This window comes from Typopeltis vanoorti, chromosome 16 (assembly GCF_054136105.1).
Source record: "Typopeltis vanoorti isolate ZY-2024b chromosome 16, IOZ_Tvanoo_1.0, whole genome shotgun sequence".
NCBI classification, from domain to species: Eukaryota; Metazoa; Arthropoda; class Arachnida; order Uropygi; family Thelyphonidae; genus Typopeltis; species Typopeltis vanoorti.
The window spans coordinates 12,612,748-12,630,327 of NC_143564.1; the positions used below are offsets into that span (position 1 = coordinate 12,612,748).

At 35.3% G+C, this 17,580-nt stretch overlaps 1 protein-coding gene across 1 annotated transcript in view; it reads left to right on the forward strand.

The window, feature by feature from the left end:
- The window catches only part of LOC150097850 (tyrosine-protein phosphatase 10D-like), a 501,687-nt gene that overhangs the window by 434,850 nt on the left and 49,257 nt on the right, over nucleotides 1-17,580 (forward strand). The window contains exon 23 of the mRNA XM_090406609.1: nucleotides 11,684-11,936. Within this exon, the coding sequence (XP_090262735.1) occupies nucleotides 11,684-11,936 (253 nt within the window). The remainder of the gene's footprint in view (nucleotides 1-11,683; nucleotides 11,937-17,580) is intronic.

Genomic DNA, 17,580 nt, shown 5'->3' on the forward strand with positions numbered 1-17,580 from the left:
TTCCACATGTACCCTGTCTTAATTGTAAATTCGACTCCTTTAGCCACCTCCCAAGTCATGACCTTATGGTCACTCTCACCAATTGGTTGCAACATGGTCATGTTCGTTACAGCCACATTCTCAGTTGCAATTACTAGGTCCAGCACTCTCTTCCTCCTGATATTTTCCAATACATGTTGCCGTAGATAGTTGTCCCTTAATAACCGCATAAAATCCAATTCCTTCCTCCCATGTGCCCTCTCCTCTTTCCAGTCAGTGTTACCATAAATCACCCATAATAATTACCCTCCTTCCACTCATTTCTTCTATTTGCTTATGCATACTATCCCCACCATCCACTCCATCACCCAGTCTATAGCAGCACCCATTGTATATTTTTTTCTGCTAGATTCTATCTCACACCAAACAGCCTCAAATGTGCTTTTTTCCCCATCCTGCAGTTCAACTTCTATACTCCTTGGCTGAAGCTCATCAGCTATCATCAATAACACTCCTCCCCCCTTTTTATTCACCCTATCACTCCTGAACATGCTATACCTGTCGCATTCAATCCCACTAGCTTTATCATCTTCTGTCAGCCATGTTTCACTAATACCGACAACCTGTGGCCTGGAAGTGCCAACCATGGCCAAAAACTCTTCCTTCTTGTTCCTAATACTCCTGGCATTAGTGTACATGAATCGCAGAAGCCCATTTGTCCCATCCCTACTTTGATGCCTTATACTAACTATCCCATTCTGATTTGTTGTCCGTCGTACTCGTTCGGGCATAATATACTCATTCATACACTTAACTGCCCCCCTAAAGTCTGCATATCTACCCCCCCCCTCTTAATAAATCTAGTTTCCCTGAGTCTGTACATCCACTTCCACATTATTCATCAACACTCTTTCAAGTCTCCGTACACCAACTCCATTCAGATGTAACCCATCCATCTTATATAAGTCCTTTCGCCCATCGAACTCATTCCACACATCCACAAATTCCACACCACTCTCCATGCATAACCCACGCATAAAGTCATTGGCAATTATGGCCCTCCTTCTAAACACTTCGCTGTCATACCGCGGTAAGATACTCACCATCTTAACTCTCTCACTCTTCTCTTTTGCTACCTCAAACAACTCCCTCACATCCTCTATCATTTCTATTTTGTCCTCTTTCAAATCATTCGTTCCTGCCACGATTATCATCTCTTTCACCCTCTGTTTTTGCAGTCGAATAGATTCGTTGACGTCCTTTATGTTCGCACCCAGCTGGTACAACTTCATTAAACTCTCAATTATTATGCCTCTTAATAGCGAATCCCCATACAGCACTCACTCCTTCATTTTATTGACGTTTACAAGCATTCTATTATTTGCCGTCACAGACTTCCGCCGATTATTTGTCGGTACGTCAACACACATTTTTCCATATGCTCCAGTTGTCTTTTAGCTCTGTGTATCGCACCATTCAAACGGGCAATTTCGCTACTTGCATTTATCTCACCATTTTCATTATCGATCAAATCATCCATTCTTTCTGTGTTTCTACCTTCATTTACACGTTCAGTGACGCTCTCACACCTATCTGGCACTACCACGCAATTCTCTAGCACACCGCCATTTTCTACATTCTGACTATCGTTAACGATATCACTCTCGACACACGAAACAAGCTTGAAGTCCTCATTCTCTTTACACTTTCTACACATATTAACTCCACTATCACTTTCTAACCAGACTCCCACCGCTCTTCGCAAGGCATACATCTCACAGACAGCACATTGCATAAATTCGTTTACATCAAAACTCTTAAACAAACATGGCGACCTGGCCGCCATTTTTTTCTTTATCGGTGCCATGTGTACACTATCTTTTCTTAAAAATAATAATTAAAATAACAGAAAACACGCAAAAATTGCACAGACACAGCAAGAAACAAAAAGCAAACAATACTACTTAAAATTCTAGTAAAATATCTAATGTTAACACAAAATACTACTAATCTTTTCAGGAGCTCTCGACAAGCCGACGATCTAATCAGTGTGACACCAAGCGGCCTCCAAAATAGACTCATTATAAATAGACTCATTACTGAACACAGTTCATATTTTCAGTCAGGACATCAAAATGAATTTGGTTTGGATAAATGTGCAATTTTATCCATTAAACAAGGAAAAATTAATAATCTAGCAGTTTTAATTTTGATCAGGGAATATATAAATATATAAAAGCAATTTCAATATATAAAAGCAATTTCAATATATAAAAGCAATTTCAAACACTGTAAATACCTAGGAATACTAGAAGCTAGTGATATTCTCCACTTGAAAGTTAAACAACAAGCAGCAGCGAAATACACTAAAAGAATCAGAAATATTCTGAAAACAAAACTTAATGGATTAAACACAATTAGATAGGCTATACCATCAATCTGATACACAGCTGGCATAATAGATTGGACAGAAGAACATCTGGACAAATTGGACTGCAAAACTAGAAAATTAATGACTATGCATCATTCATTACATCCGCAAAGTGATGCTTGACCAACTGTACCAACCAAGAAGAATAGGTGGACGGGGTCTGCTGCAAGTAAGACAGACTGTGGAAGGAGAGCAAATTAGCTTAAAAATTACATCAACAATAGCACTTAGCAAATGCTTCAATCCATTTCACAACAGGCCTTCTAAAAGCAAAAGGAAACAAATCCAATCACAAAAAGAAACAGCAAAATAACTGATATGTGTGGTGGAAAAATAAACCCTTGCATGGCCAATTTCTTTGAGATACTGAGTTAAAAATTGATGTGACAATGGCTACAATATGGATATACAGTTGAACCTCGTATAACGCGGATGTTAGGTTCCATAGAAATGCCACATTATATAAATTGCATTTTTTTTTAAATAACGAAACCTGTGGTGCAATCATAATTAAAAGAAACACATGTTTTAACCACAGTGGAAATTATTTAATTGTAAATATTTCATCCTTAGTATCTTAGGACATCATCAGTACAGTAGTTTAAAACAATAATAGGAATAACATACAGTTAGGGCGCATGATTACAATAGAATCTCATTAAACGTGTGTAACATGCTACAGAAGTTAAAAAAAAAAAATTATTTAACACAATTTTGTGTGATAATTTCCCATACTTTAGGAATAGTAAGAACATCATTGCGGTTTAAGTTTGGTCTGTGTAGTAGGGCTTCGGAACTTTCTTTGTATAAACGTTCATGTTTATATAAAGATCTATGTAAACGTTTAGACTTTTCCAAATGGATCCTATGGTTTGGATTTTCAATTCCGTGTTAAGAGAGGCCAGATTTCTCAACAAACATGGAATTGAAAATCCAAACCATAGGATCCATTGGGAAAAGTCTAAACTTTTACATAGATCTTTATATAAACATGAACGTTTATACAAAGAAAGTTCTGAAGCCCTACTACACAGACCAAACTTAAACTGCAATGACGTTCTTACTATTCCTAAAGTATGGGAAATTGTCATACAAAATTGTGTTAAATAATTTTTTTTTTTTTTTTTTACTTCTGTAGCACATTACGCACGTTTAATGAGATTCTATTGTAATCATGCACCCTAACTGTATGTTATTCCTATTATTGTTTTAAACTACTGTACTGATGATATCCTAAGATACTTAGGATGAAATATTTACAATTAAATAATTTTCCCTGTGGTTAATACGTGTGTTTCTTTTAATTATAAATTGCATTATGCGAGACTCAGATCACATATAGAAAGTAAGGTTATGCTCCGAAATTTTTTTTTTTAAATTATTTAAACAACAATGACATACCCAACAAAAATATATTTTTATTTAATTCAGGCAATTCATGTAAGTTAAGAAAACATATAAACCATGAAACAAATACATGGTATAAACTTATAAAATTACAAATTTTATATTAATTCACTAATTTTGTTTCCAACAATGAAGTTTATGGTTTTCAACCGTAAACTTCATTGCACATAATGCATAAATGTTTTAGGCAAAATAAAATAAACTGCATATTTTAGTCGTCATCACTGTCTTCAAAAATAACATTTTGTAGATGTTCATTATTTACGAGTGGCGGCCGGACGTCATCATCCCTTGAAATCTCTTGGACATCATTTGTATAATTCTCATTGCATACTTCGGCTAGTTTAGTTATCAAGAAGTCAGTAATAAGACCTTGCTTACCGCTATGCTGCAATTTTTTATTAAATACATAATGTGGAGCTAAACAAGTATCCAATTGTCTCATGAATTTTCCGGAGTGCTCCATTGAGGGATCATTATCCGTAAAATAACTTCCTAACTTTCTTGCCAAGTCCAATCCTTCTGCTAATTTCTTTAAACTGAATTCTTTCACGGATTCATCAAAATCAGAATCTTCGGCAGAGCTTTCCTTGCCATTTGGTTCGACATCATGTATTAATTGTACCAGTTCCTCATTTAAATCTGTTTCGTCATCAGTTAATTCACTAATTTCATTTTCAACCATATCGCAAAAGCCCTCTAAGTGACCATTACTATAAAAATAAATTTTTTTACATAAAAAAAGCATTACATATTGTATGTAACTCATCAGAAAATAAAGTGCTGAGCTTTAGATTACCACACTTATGATTTTTAATGCCCTTTCCTGGCAGAAAACGAAGATAATTTTCAATAATAAACATTTTATACGGTAAACAATTGACGTACATGCATGCTAATGGATATTTCCCCTAATATAAATTCACTACGTATAACTACATCTGTGATACAGGCAGATGCAAATTTAGCATAGATAAAATTTGAGTTTTAAGTCGTACGGTGAATAATATATGAAAAGATAAAGGGTTACTACAATTTGTAAATGGTGTTATATCAAACCGCGTTGTATAAGTACCACATTGAACAAGGATTACTACAATTTGTAGATTGCGTTATATCAAAACCGCGTTGTATAAGTACTGCATTATACGAGGGTTACCTGTATTAAAAAAGAAACCAAAGGATTTATTCTAGCAGCTCAAGAACAGGCCTTACATACTAATGCAATCAAAGCAAAAATTTTAAACGTCAATAATTAACCTCAAATGCAGATTATGCAATCAGAAGGATGAGACTGTAGAACATCTAATCAGTTCCTGTAGCAAAATAGCTCAAACTGATTATAAATACATGTACCAGTTCTCTTATCAAGTGGCCAAAATAATTCATTGGCAATTATCAAAAAATATTCACTGGTGGCAGCATAAAATAGAGACAGTATTGGAAATCGAAACAGCAAAATTTCTCTGGGACTTTAGAATACCAACTGATCAACATTTGGAACACAATAGACCTGATCACTTTGAACATTGACAGGTTTGGATTATTGACATTGTTATTATTATAATACAACATTAACAACAAAGAACTGAAAAAAAATTACTAAATATTGAGATCTGGCAATTGAAGTTGGCTGGCTGTGGCTTAAACACACCAAAGTCATCGCAGTTGTTATCGGTGCACTTGGTACAATTTCAAAAAAAGCTATCGAATTATTTACAAGAATTAAACATTAACAAAGGGAAAACACATGTGATCAAAATATGGCATTACTTGAATAGTCCATATTTTACGGTGCTACCTGACAGACTGTTCTTAGATTCTTGGGTAGAATCTGAATTGCTCTATATTACCAGTCAGATTGTTGTTTGAATGATACATTGTTTTCACTGTGTGTCAATTATGTGAATAAAGTAATAATAATAAAAGATCTTCAAAATATGAAACCAAAAAAAATTACAAAAATCCTTCCTCATTCTACATCTACTCACAAACATTTGTGGTATAAATCCAAATCTAATTGATGTACATCACCAGTTAGTTACAGACATGAAGACCTGACCTTCTAATAATATCTGACTAAAGTATAATCTCTGTTTATGTATATTGCTTTTCAGTTGTACATAATTTTGATTGACATGAACTTCAACAATCCCTGTACATCTCAACTATCCAAACTATACTCTGTATGAGTCTTTTTACCAGAAATAATATCCAGATAGAAATAATATCCCATATTAGAAAATGCCAAATTTAAAATCCTCTATTTTTGACAACCTGTGATGTCAAGTTTTTTGTCCTATTCAGTTACATCATCTTATTGCCAAGAATATAATTTCTTGTAAAATATGATCTGTGTTTATGTATATTGCTTTCCAGTTGTACGTAATTTTGATTGAATACATGCAGAGATTTTGAATTGTGCTTGGTAGTTTTGAGGAATGTTTTTATGATATTATGGATTTTAATAGTTACCATAAATTCACTGGCCATGATTCTGAGTTCATAATTGAAAAGGGTGGGTATTTACTATTATTGATTCATTTTCTCTATCTGAGTAGTAGTACTACAATATTTTAAATAACACCTTCACATATGTAAAAGAAAACTAGAATTTATTAAATATTCCTATATATTTCACTCAGTATAGTGTCTATATCTACCACACACATTTCTATTAAATGCCTAGTTTCTGTATTTGAATTCCAAGCTTTGCAGCTGTTTATTATTTAAACAGTACTGATAAGTTCAATTTTTTTAACAGATATTTTCAAGGTATTATTCACTCCTTGTTTTGTGATTATCATCCTAAAAAAATTGTTTGAAGGGTATAACACTGGTAATTGGAAACTGTGTTATGACAAACCAAGACAAAAAGCATCTCTGCATTTCTTTCTAGTCTTTTGAAATGATGCAAAAGAGAGAGAGAATTACCACAAAAAAAAAAAATAAAAAATAATATCCAGTAGTTTAGAGAGTTTCTGAATGGTATGAGAAATTATCACAGAATGGAGGAATTTATAGGCAACCTGACAAGAGAAAAATGACAAGTATGGATAGGAAAGGCTGTGCTTTGTTTTAGATAGCTGAGGAAAGTGGTGAGGGCTTAGTAGCCACCACAAGACCAAATTTTGAAAATGTTTATCTTAGAGATTTTTGAAAGTTTCATATTTTGCAGATCTTCTTGTTTGAGTGGATAGCACCTCTGCTTTCCTTTCTAAATTCCACTTGAGCATGGATGTTTTTCATTTTGCATGGATATTAAGAGATAGAAAGAATCACTATAGAAAAAAATGAATATCCAGTAGTTAAGAGCATTTCTGAATATGAGAAATTATCACAGGATAGATTTTTTTTTGTGTGAAACCCTCCCACAAAAGTTTGACAACCCACTGTAAAATTCGATGCAATAGAATTTTTTTTCTTAACTTTGCATCAATTTTTACAGATGTCACAAACATTGTATGTAAAAGGAGATTGTAATTTTAACGCTGATTGTGGAATTTTGTTATTACAAATTTTGTATATAATGGTTATATTAACTGTAGTTATAAATTTTTTGTGATTTGAGAAACCATACAAGTATGTATTGAAATGGTAGGAATGTTAAGCTGTGTATTTCAAGGCCAATGCCTTAGAAAGCAGCCTGTCATTTTAGTGGTTCCAATTTGAGAGAAAGCTTAGAAGCCTTATTTGGAAATTGTAAAGTGCCTTCAATTGTTCAGAGCTTAACCTAATGCGTGTTCCAAAGACAGTGCAACAACAGGCGGTGAACAACTAAAGGATCTCCTGTGTTAGAATAAAATTGTTTTTGTGTGTTCTTGGGAAAACAAAAGTAAACAACAACTCGAAGGTCACATCCCCCTTTTTGCGCAGGAATTCTCGAGGTTCTCAACCCTTATTCCAGGGACCTCAAGAGGGAGTATAAGAAAGGACCCAGAAGTATCCAGAGGGGCTCTTTATCCAGGTATCCAGAGGCAGGAGATCGAGTATATAGCAGGTGGAAGCAGTATGCAGCAGCTGTATGCTGGTACGCATACTGATAGAAACGGGGAAGGAAGCAAGTATGCAGAAACACAGAAGGAAAAGCAGTCTCCTCTCATAGTGTCTCAGAATCCAGTATCGCGGATCCATTGGATGTCCGGAGAGAAATAGGGAGATGTCGAAGGAGAAGTCAAACCGTAATAATATGCGTCAAGCTCCAGGAATTCTTTGAGATGCGACAGCACTAAAGGAAAGAAGCCCGCACGAATGTTAAAAACCCAGGACAGAAAAGCAGTGTCGGTAAGACATGATCCAATCCCCCGAAAATCTTCTACGACGTGATGGAGCTAATGAAAAGGAAAGTTTGCACGAATGATGAGGCCCAGGCCGGAAAAGAAGCCAGCAGGACCAAATAAGAGATGAAAGAGCCAGTTCAGATAATTGTGTCATGAGAAGAACTGTGTGTACAAACTTGAAATATTTGTATATTCAGTGGGACGTATATAAAGTTAAATTGTGATAATTTGTCCCGGACTATGAGAAATACTGGTAGTGATTTAGATATGGCATACTTGTTGTTTGAAGTATATATATTCGGCGGGACATATATATAAAGGTTAAAATGTGATAATTTGTCCTAAACTAAGAGGCTAAAGAAATAGTTTTTTCTTTAGATAAAAGATATTATTTTTTTCTAAAGATATTATTTCTTAGCAGCAGAATGAATGAAATTATAGATTGAAATATTATAGTATTGCTGCATGTTCAGTATGTATGTATGTATAAAGTATAAGATATACAAAAAAGGACCTTCATTTTACACCACTGTACATTATTATTGAGTTGGTTAATGATTAGATAATCCAGAAATCATATTTTTAAGACTAAACATGGAACATTTTTAAGCTATCTCAGAACCCCCAGTAATCAGGGTAGTAATTTACCACATAAAGACATTCACAAACATCGATGGCTACAGTACAGTGCTGTTTGATTCCTTGGCCTGTTGGCTACAAGTGAAAGTACTACTCACTTAGATAATCAGGCTGGTGCTCTTTATCTAATCATGAATTTCATATGCCATTTGGGGTGCATGTTGTTAACATGTATGAATGTTAACAACATGTATACATGTAACAGCATCTAACATCACAGCGTGTAGTTAACATAGATGCTTTCGTAACTGTGCCTGTTAACATCACATTACAGAATTGTCGTACATGTGGTGGCCGAATGAATTTCTTTATGTGAAGTACAAATTACTCATGTTATGCATAGAGGAGATAACTAAACAATCCTTTTTATGCTCTTCTGTTTTTTTGAAGGAAACATTAACATGCACCTTATAATTACATTGCACAATAAATTTACTTTTTTTTTTCAGGATTTTATATTATTATGATCATTAGATTGCCATGGAGTCCAAGGATTTGTTGTGAGAGGCCCCCCTCTCTCACACACACACACATTTCATCAAACTGTGCCTTAAATGCATTCACTTTCTCTGCACTCACCGCACTCTCAGGTAATGCATTGCACCCACTCACCTGCTTCCAGGGATGACCTCTTGTTATAACCCTTACCACCTGTGTCTCAATCTTGTCACCTTCTATCTGCATGACTCTGCAAATTGCATTTTTGCGACCTTTCTTCATACTTCACATTTCAGAAACCAGAAACCACCTTAATTAATTGCCTCTGGACTTTTTCTAATATCTCCTTATTGTTTTGAAAAGCAGGTGATCAAATCTGTGCACCATTATCCATAATTGGCTTGATCAAGGACTTATACAATGGAACCATAATCTCCTTACTTCGAATTATCAGTATCTTCTGCATCATTTCCAGAATTTATTGCACTGCATTCAGAGTTTTAGCAATGTAACTCTTAAATTTTAGGTCCTTATTGAACATCACTTCCAGATCTTTTATTTCCTCTTCCTCCACTAAGATATCCTTGCCAATTGTTTATTCTACATCTTACCTTTATTTGCCAAATTTTAAAACATTACATGTTACAACATTGAACTACTAATCCCAGTCACTTACCCATTCACACAATCTATTCAGATCCTCTTGTAAAACCACATCTGTTGCTCTACTCCTCATAGTTCCTCTCAATTTCTCATCATCACCTGTCTCAGTTTCTCATCATCTCGAAGAAGTATCATCTTATTCCCACATATTTTCGTATCAACAAAATTTCTCATCTGTTACCATCTACAAAAGACAAACTGCCACTTCTCTCTCTCTCTCTCTCATTAACTGGTGTTTACCAGATACCTTGTGAATGTAATTTGACATACTTTGGGCAGACAGGTCGTTCTGTGGAAAAAATAATTAATGAACATCAATATTATATTGAATACATGAAACCTCAAAAGTCTGGTCTGGCACAACATAGTATTGATACTAAACACAGTATCTGGTGGGATGAAGCTCGTCTTCTCCATAGAAGCAATTTTAAATATGAACACCTTTTCAAAGAAAGTTGCAAAGCCCTTTTACATTGGCCAAATCTAAATCAGAACGTTTGCATCTCTCTCTCTCCCAAAAGTTTGGGAGATTCTCATTCTATGTAAACATCAAGAATAGTTTTAATATTATTTATTAATATATTAATTTCTAGCATGTGGCAGCCACTCGAAATTAATTGATTAATTAATTAATTAATCAGTTGGTAAACCAATTGTTGTATGTACCTTGTATTCCTGCTTCTTTGATTTGCTTGTTTTTACGCACTGATGATGTGCTGCTGTTTTCAGTACAAAATATCTGTATTTTCATTTCATTAAAGTTAATTACTGTGGTTATTGTGTAATTTGTTGTTTTCACTAGGGATTACGCAAGTAGAATAATGGTTGATCAAATCGTTGTTAATTTAACATACTGTTTGAAATGTAATATAGCTTGTCTTTGTATATATATATATATATGTATACTCCAGATGATGACCTTAATATGAAGGTCAAAACGTCAGGAAATTAACTTGAGTATTCCTAACACAGTTGTAGTCTCCATAATTTTACTGAAATGAAAGCATAATAATTCATTTCTTGGTCCCTGACCAGTCCTAACTATGCTGCCTCTCACCTGTGACTTCTCCTTTCTCCTATCTGCTCACTCTTATCCTTTGTCCCACATACCCCACCCACACTCAACTTATCTCCCTGTGTATTTCAGGGAGCTAGTTCATTCCTATGCTGACCATCCCCTTTATCTACCTTACTACATTTCCCTTCATTACTTCTTTCAGAATCCATTCTCCTAACACTGTGTTTCTCTGTCCAATTTGCATTCTCATCTTCATTCACAATCACATCGGTCTCACTTGGTCCACTCTCCTGCTCATTTATATCATCTCTGACTTCCATCGATTTGCATCACTGATTAGACTTTCTTTCACCAGCAGCCTTTCCAGATGACTCATTCCGAAAGCATTCAGATGAAGTCCATCACTGTTATACAGTCCAGTCATCCCTCAGACTCATCCCACATTCACATGCTGCACTCCTTTCTTTAAACGCGTTTCAACTAACATTCCATTCAAGATCTTTGCCTTCCATTCCAATTCATCATTGTCTTACCTAGGCAACACACAAACTACTCTTCCTACCTCAACGTTGTTTTTTACTCCTCAATGATCTTTTGATTATTGAGGACTGATATCCATTCTTACATTCTCCCTGTGCCCAACCAAATCATTCATTCCAACTACAACTCCCTTGCACACACACACACACATATATATATATATATTATATGCCAGATGGAGATATCTGACATATAGAACTAATGTATAATGATATTATTGCTGTTTCTACTTGTATGATATTTTACTTTGTATTTACTTTTTACAAATATTGTTTCTTATTCTTGTAGCCGACCAGTCAAACTAAATGACTTCATCAATCACTATAATCACATGTGTGCTGATTCTGATTTTCGATTTTCTGAAGAATTTGAATTACTCAAGCAAGTTGGCCATGCAAGACCATGCACTGCTGCAGAGCTTCTTGTAAATAGAACAAAAAATCGGTTTACAAACATCTTGCCATATGATCACTCTCGAGTAAAACTAATCCCTGCTGCAGATGAGGAGGGCTCTGACTATATTAATGCAAACTATGTTCCTGTAAGTATTTCAAGATAGAAGAATTATATGACCACGTAAGAGAGAAGCATTAGAATAAACTGTAATTGTGAGAAGCAATTTTAAACTAGCTAAGAGAAAAATAAAAGATTGCTTGATTTTAATTTTATTTATTAATCAAAGCAAAGTCATCAATGGGAGGTCTATTTTAGACCTCCCAATGATGACTGTCATGGAGAGCACAGAGAATAAATGCATTTCTCTGTGCTCTCAGGAAGTGCATACTATTGACCTGTTACTATCCATGCAGAAAACAGTTTCTTGCTCTCTTACTAACCACGCTCTTGTATTGGTTCCACAGATGGTTCTCTTATCCTTGTCTATTTTTTCTTGTTCCACTATTTTCAAAATTTCCTTATTCATTTGTTAAATATCTCTCACTAGCTTTCAGTATCTTAGTATATCATGCATTTTCTCTCTACTAAACTACATATTACATACCCTGATCTACCTTCATAGTCAAATATTCCAGCCTTGTGATATTGTTTTTATTACTTCTCTTTGCACACACTCTCTCTCTCAAAAGTTTCTTCATTCTTTTTAAATCACAGTGACCAGATCTGAGCTCAGTAGTCCAGATGTGGTTTGAACATGGCCTTATACAACAAAACCAATTCATAAACTTATTTCTGCTGATCAACATCCTTCTCAGTATTGCAGAAATCCTAGGACTGACTTCATCACCTTGGTAGTCTGTCATCTGAACTTCAGATTTCTATTCACCATTATCCCAAGATCCTTTCCCTCATCACTTCCACCAAAAGTGTGTATCCTCCAGTCTGTGTGGAATAAATATTTAAAAATCTTATACTAGTTATGGTAAGTTGCTATTCTCATTCATCACCCACCTTTTAGGCTTATTCAAATCCTCATGAAGAGCCATAACATCAGCAGTCACCAGCAATCTTTTCCAGGTTCATTATCTGCATACAAATATTTTCATGCAGTTCAGTGACAATGTTGTTCTCATGAAAGTAAAATGCAGGATGTTTCAAAATTGTGTATATACATAATTTTGTGAACAGTATGAAAAATGTTAATTTTAATATGAATAATTTTAGAGTTTTGTATTGGAAGCTAAGTTATTGTGGAAAACTGTACCTCTTATGTCTTAATCAAACTTAGCAGAGATGCTCAAATTGTCTATCTGCTTTCAACACAACTACGAGGGTGGTCTGAAAAAGTTCTCGGCCTAACAATGAAAAAATGAATTTATAATTTGGAAATGATTTTTATTTTTCAACATAATCTCCCTTAAGCCACTAGTAACCTGTTTTTGCCTAGATTCTGCCCCTCCATATACCATTTTTTGATATCTGTCCAGCAGCCTCCCTCTTATCCACTTAAACATTGTCATGTTCATCCCCCATTTGTTCTAATTTGTGTAACACAGTTCCATGCAGTATTCTGTCATATTGTAATATCAAATCTTGTCAAATCTTCCGTAACATTAATACATTTATTCCAGTGATGCTCCAGTGCAATTAACCCATCCCTGTAGTAGTTCTCAGTAAGATCTGCAAAATACTCCTCTATAGCTGCAATCACCTCTTGATTTGAAGAAAAATGCTGACCAGTGAGGAAAATTTTTAGTTTTGGGAAGAGATAGAAGTCAGAGGGAGCCAAATCTGGGAAATAGGGTGGATGTTCCAAAAATTCATAGTGCAGATCCCTTAATTTTCTCATTACCAAAACACCTTTGTGGACAGGTGCATTGTCCTGATGAAACATGATTTTTTCTTCTGCAAACAGAATCTTTTCTCACAAATATTTTCATCTAGTCTGGTTAAAAGATCGCAATAATATTCCCTAGTTATTGTTTTACCCTTTTCAAGATAACTAATAAACAGAATGCCTTTAGCATCCCAAAACACCGATGCCATGCCCTTTCCTGCTGATGGAACCAACTTTGTCTTCTTTGGTGCTGAACAACTGGCTTCTGTCCACTGTTTTGACTGCTGTCTGGATTCTGGTATGTAATGGTGAATCCAAGTTTCATCCATAATAATAAATCAGTGCACAAAATCAGTTTTATTTTTGTTAAAATGCTCCAAGCACTGTTCAGAGATTTTCATGCGAGTGCATTTTTGATCTGCATGGCACCTATCTTGCGCAAAGATTTTTCATTTGCAATTCTTCATGCAAAATATATCGTACATGTTCTTTTGAAATGCCTATAGTCTCAGCAATTTCATGCACTTTGATTCGCCGATCATCCAATACCATATCATGCACTGATCAATGATTGTGTTGTTACACTTTTTGGACGTCCTTCATGTGGATCATCTTCAAGGCTGGTACAGCCGTGTTTAAACTAAGCAGCCCATTTCTTAATTGTCGAAAACGAAGGAGAAGAGTGCCCATAAACTTTTATGAACTTTGAATGAATTTCTTTTGCCGTTAAACCTTCTTTTACAAAGAATTTTATAACCGCACGATACTCAGTTTTACCATTTCAAGGGATACAGACAACACTTTTGCTTCAGACAGCTGTGTAAAATAAACTACTTGATAGAATGACTAGGAATTTCACATGGATGCTTATAACAGATGTACCAACTTAGAAAAAAAAAAAAATCTTGCCGATAGTGTTACCATCTATGGTTAAGGCCTATAATTTTTCAGACCATCCTTGTATAATGAGCAAACATCTCTTTTCAGTAATTTCTGCAGACTGAGGTACAAGTCAGATGAAATGTTTTGTGCTTCTTGTTACTCTCCCCCCCCCCCCCTACATACACACCCCACACAAATATTTTCTCTGCTGTTATGGTTTGCAACTCTAAATTTGATTCTTCAAGTATTCCCATGCAAAAAGGTTTGAAAACTTCAAAGATATGGGATCCAGAAACCTTGGAGGATATTTACATGCACTCCTTTTGTGACTTATTCATTATTCAGGAGAAGACTGAGTGCTTCCATCCTTTCTATTGTATCTGTTAAAAAAAAAAAATAAATAATAGTTTAATGTAAAGCATTGTATTTGTTTTAGATGTAAATAGAGAAAATCATATTAAAATTATTCATATTGTTCACAAAATATAAATTTTTAAAGCAAATACCATGGAGTAATGGTTCCCACTACTGTGTCCTTTTGCAACTTTCCTTCTTCTTAATGCTTCTTTTCGATATTATAACTCTTAGATAACTATCACACAATTATGTTGAAAGTTTATTTTTCACTTGGTTACAGTATAATAAAATTAGTTTAATCCTTTATCCAAGTGTGAGCAAACAAAGTTTGCACCTGAAAGTATCTTCAGGACTGGGGTAAGGTGGTACAACACCAGGCAACTCGTTGCAATGGTGGAGAAAGCTACCAACACTCCTATCTCAGTATCTCCTATAATGCAAAACACATCTCCTTGCGGATATGTCTAATGTTATGCATTAAGGGAGGGCCACTACCCAGACTAGTTTCGACCTTTATTGAGGTCTCTTCAGTGGGAGCCAGGCCCAAGTCGAGATACCAGGCAGAAGCATTAGCAGGTCATCTCTACCTATAGGAGTTGCCAAATGGTGTGCCACCCTTTTTTAATAAATTCTTATTAAAAAGAGTATAATAAACTTTCAACATCTTTCTCTAAATCCAGAGTAATTTATTAAAAAAAGGGTGGCACACCATTTGGCAACTCCTATAGGTAGAGATGACCTGCTAATGCTTCTGCCTGGTATCTCCACTTGGGCCTGGCTCCCACTGAAGAGACTCAATAAAGGTCAAAACTAGTCTGGGTAGTGGCCCTCCCTTAATGCATAACATTAGACATATCCACAAGGAAATGTGTTTTGCATTATAGGAGATACTGAGATAGGAGTGTTGGTAGCTTTCTCCACCTTTGCAATGAGTTGCCCTGGTGTTGTACCACCTTACCCCAGTCCTGAAGATACTTTCAGGTGCAAACTTTGTTTGCTCACACTTGGATAAAGGATTAAACTAATTTTATTATATCACACAATTAATTGTTAATCCAATTCACTATTTGATATCTAAACCCGTATGTTGCAGTATAATACCAATTGACCTTGCAGTATGTCAAATGCTTATGAAAAAATCCAGAAGAATGATATTATCTTCATTTCCCCTTATCAACTAGTCTTTTTTTTTATTCTTCATTCTAAAAAGGCACCCAAATTATTGAAACAAGAGTGCCCATTAACAAATTTCTGCTTATCTCTATAAATAATATTCATTTCACCTTTCTTTTTTCTTGACTCATTCTGTCTTTGTCTACACCATGTAGATGATATATTTGCTATTTGGAGTGGCAATGAATCAGAACTCCTTTCCTTTCTTGTAAAATTAATAATTTACATGCCAGAAGATTTGCTTTCAAGAAAGAATCATCAGGCGGAACTTATTTTTTAGACAGATACATGAAATGAAAATCTGATGGATTATTTTCATCCTTAGTCTTCCATAAACCAACTTTTACAGCTCAGTTTTTTCTATCTATTCAGTGATCAATTTATAAGGGTGTTTCATCCTGATCAGGGTGGAATAAGGAACTTAAGTGTAAGGACATAGGAGAGGATGGCTTAATTGTGGGTGAGCAGGAGGTATTTGAGGAAATAAATAAACTTGATGCCAATAAGGCAATAGGATTTGATGACAGAAATGTCATCATTTGTCATCAAAAGGTAAGGAAATGTTCCAGGGAAGCAAATATTATTGGCAGTAGCACTGACATGCCTGTTTAATACTGTCTTGCAACAGCACAGGTTCCAGCGGAGTGGAAGGAGGATAAAATTGTTCCACTGCATAAAGGTGGTGATAAGGCTGTAGCTTCAAATTATAGGTCACTCTGTATATCTGAAGTTGTGGTACTGGAGAGAGATTGGTGAGAAGTAGGATACAGAAATGGGGTTGATAACAGCAGTATTCTGTGTGGTTATCAGCATGAGTTTGTTAAAGGAAGATTATGTTTCACTAACTTATGTACTATAACAAGACAAATACCTAGGACAGGGGAGATGCATATACAGTGGTATACTTGATTTTGCAAAGACTTTTGATAGACTGCCACACAAGCTCTTAAATAAATTGAAACAGATGGGATTGGATAACAGACTTCTGATTTGGATCAATGACTGGCTGTCAGATAGGTATCAGAAAGTTGTATATATGGGGATGCAGTATCCCAAAAGAGGAATTTCACTGGTGATGTACTGCAGGGAGTCAGTTTTGGGACCATTGTTGTTCAATTTGTATGTTAATGATATTGGGATGGGTTTAATTAGTGATATGCAGCTGTTTGTAGATGATGCAAAACTAGGGAGAGCAATGCAGTGTTAAGCAAATGTTATGGCCTTACAAGAGGGCTTGAATACATTGCATGAATGAGCAGGTAAATGTAACTGTCAGTTCAGTGTTGCAAAGTGTAAAGTATTGAGATTTGGTAAGCAACGATGGGATGCAAAGTATACACTTGGATGTGAACGTGTATCAAGGCCTCATATGGATCATTACACACAGATTTGGTTGCTGGGTTTTCATGGTGACGAGGATATGTTGGAAAGGATCTAGAGAAGACTCACAAAGGTAGTCAGTGGTCTTTGGAATGTGGATTACGAGGACAGATTGAGAGAATGTAATTTGCAGAACCTCGTGAATAGGAGGAAGGGGGGG